The sequence below is a fragment of the Montipora foliosa genome, chromosome 10 (genome assembly GCF_036669935.1).
Source record: "Montipora foliosa isolate CH-2021 chromosome 10, ASM3666993v2, whole genome shotgun sequence".
Classification (NCBI taxonomy): domain Eukaryota; kingdom Metazoa; phylum Cnidaria; class Anthozoa; order Scleractinia; family Acroporidae; genus Montipora; species Montipora foliosa.
The window spans coordinates 34011214-34013713 of NC_090878.1; the positions used below are offsets into that span (position 1 = coordinate 34011214).

The 2500-nt window shown below is 37.2% G+C and overlaps 1 protein-coding gene and 1 long non-coding RNA gene across 2 annotated transcripts in view; one reads left to right on the forward strand and one right to left on the reverse strand.

Moving 5' to 3' along the window:
• Nucleotides 1-2500, forward strand: part of LOC137973110 (phospholipid phosphatase 1-like) — an 11907-nt gene that overhangs the window by 128 nt on the left and 9279 nt on the right. The window contains exons 1-2 of the mRNA XM_068819850.1: nucleotides 1-200; nucleotides 2231-2361. The exon at nucleotides 1-200 is cut by the window's left edge and continues 128 nt beyond it. Coding sequence (XP_068675951.1) covers nucleotides 1-200; nucleotides 2231-2361 — 331 coding nt within the window. The remainder of the gene's footprint in view (nucleotides 201-2230; nucleotides 2362-2500) is intronic.
• The window catches only part of LOC137973111 (uncharacterized), a 1302-nt gene continuing 235 nt past the window's right edge, over nucleotides 1434-2500 (reverse strand). Inside the window, exon 2 of the long non-coding RNA XR_011117170.1 lies at nucleotides 1434-1656. This is a non-coding gene — a long non-coding RNA (uncharacterized lncRNA). The remainder of the gene's footprint in view (nucleotides 1657-2500) is intronic.

Here is a 2500-nt window from a genome sequence, read left to right on the forward strand (position 1 = left end):
AAATACCATGGCATATAATACTGGATATTGTTTGTTTCATATTGCTTGGGATTTCGGATATGTTGTTTCACGTAATACCGATCTCCCCAAGCCGTCGAGGATTCTTCTGCGATGACCAAAGTTTACAAAAGCCATTTCAAAAGGAAACGATTTCAACCTGGCTAACTCTGCTCGTCGGCTTATTAGTCTCTATCCCTGTTGTAAGTATGCTAAGTTGCTAACAACCTAAGCCTTAAATTGTACGTTGTTTGCGTTATGAATAAGTGAATTGATTTTTACATTGATACTCTTACAAAAACATTACGGACAAACAAATTTTTACACAAACTTGGCAAAGAAAATGTTACGTTTTCAAGTGACAACCCAACAATTTTAGGCAAATAGATTAGACACTTCTTCTCGTGATTTCATTGTTTGAACGCTGTTTCATTGTGCAGGTGTTTTAAAGAGCAAGTCTATTGTTCAAATGCAAAAATAATAACATATTTACTTAGCAATTCAGCGGTACTTTCAACCCAAGAGCCATGAATTCGTTTATCAGTTTTCTTCAGTTTGAATTTATTCTTCAAACCGGTATTCGCTGCTATCACGTTAATTTTTCGCATGATTTTGCGAAATTTTCAACTTGGTTATGGTATTTCAAACTCGTAGCAATTCATAAGTTCTCCGACTACATATTAGACTTCGAACGACTTCCCCCTTAGATCATTCGAAAACGCTTAGCATAACAGCTGGTCTTTCGAAGTTTTGATCAGTTTGTGGTTCATTGACTCGGACATTATCTAATTCTCCAGTTTATTTACACTGAAGATTCCAACACTGTTTCATTCGTTTTCACATGATTGGTTTCAAACATCCTGAAGTCATTAGCCTCAATATTCATTAGTGAGCTTTGCTTAAGTGATGTAAAGAATCAATATTTGTAAACGCAGAAGCTCTTGATTCATTCTTCAGTTGAATTGCCAAACTTTAAGACTTTATTTGTGTTCACATGATTGGTTTCGAAAATCATGCGGTTACTTATGTCATTTTTCATAACAAAGTCTAATGTATATTAAGTAAGGAGGCAAAATTAATTTGTACGTGGTGGTATTTGAAGATCGAGATTCATCTGGCTGTGAACAGGAGAGCTTCATTAGACTGTGAACAGAAGGGCATCATTAGAATAATTATGGCGCCCAAGAAAAATAGCCTGTTCCAGGCTTCCCAGATAGTCGGGAAAACAAAAACAACTGCGTGCACAAGTCATTGTTCCCGTTTTTACAGTAAGCACTCTAGCCTCAATTATGACTAAGGGAAAATTCCTGAGATAATATTAAAACAAAAAGAGGTTTAAGGCCTACAGTGAATTCATGAAGTGTCTACTATTAAACGTGATAATATCTTTTAGTTTGCCACGGTTATTCAGAAACACTATTCATTATACCTCAATACCAAATAACTAGCCAAGTCTCTTTACTTTTGATTTCTGTAACCAATGGACTTGTACATGTTGTAAAATAGTTTCAGTAAAGTCAATCATCAAAACACTCGAATACAATTATATCTCAGCTGAGCATACATTCTTCAGTCTTCGCCCTCGCCATCCCAGTGTTGCCACTTCTAGGTAATAAAATCTTCTCTTTCCCTACTATCTGGGAGCCAGCTGGAACACGGCTAAAGAAAAAAGACGGCGAGAGTTACAAGAACGACAGGAAACAATAGGTGAAAATGAGCAAAGGAGAATTGATCTGCACGCCCTGTAGTTGCGTTTTACATTTAGACGCATTTCTTTGCAGTTCTGATCCTGACAGCAACGTGAAATGACCCAATTTGAGGTTACGGCTATTTTTTCTCCCAAACAACTACACCGTGATACCAATTTTATTTTTGGCACGTTCGTAAATACTTTCTCTGTGCAATTGACGACTTTGAATAATTGCGAAATTATTGCAATAACAACAGCTAACAACAAACTGGATTTTCAGACGACGTGTCGATATCCGTAAACGTTGACCTTCCTTAAGCTCTATGATCAACTGGAAGAAGACATCAGTTGGTTATTTGAAACGCGTGACGGAGTCGAAACAGAGAACTCCAACTCCCTTCCACAGTAAGTCCAGGTGGTTAAAAGAGATCGATTTCAACTAAAAGCAACCCTGTGCAAATCCACTGATGAAACCACTGGGCCACAAAGTACTATTAGTTCATGCTTTCCTCCTTTAAGAGAAAAGTGATTTTTTATGTTTAGATCATTATCTGCGAAGCAGTGAACGGCAGAGTGAAGGATATACAACATGACATTGGATTTTCATCGGCAGTCGACAAAGTCATCATCAAATGTGGACCAATAAAATGGAAACCATCTGCATGGCAGCGAAGGTGAGATGACGTCGCAGAAGTCATTTTTCCTGTTTTTACAGTAAGCACTCTAGTCTCAATTATGACTAAGGGAAAATTTCCTGAGATAATATTCAAACAAAAAAAAAGCTTTAAGGCCTTCAGTGATTTCACGAAGTGT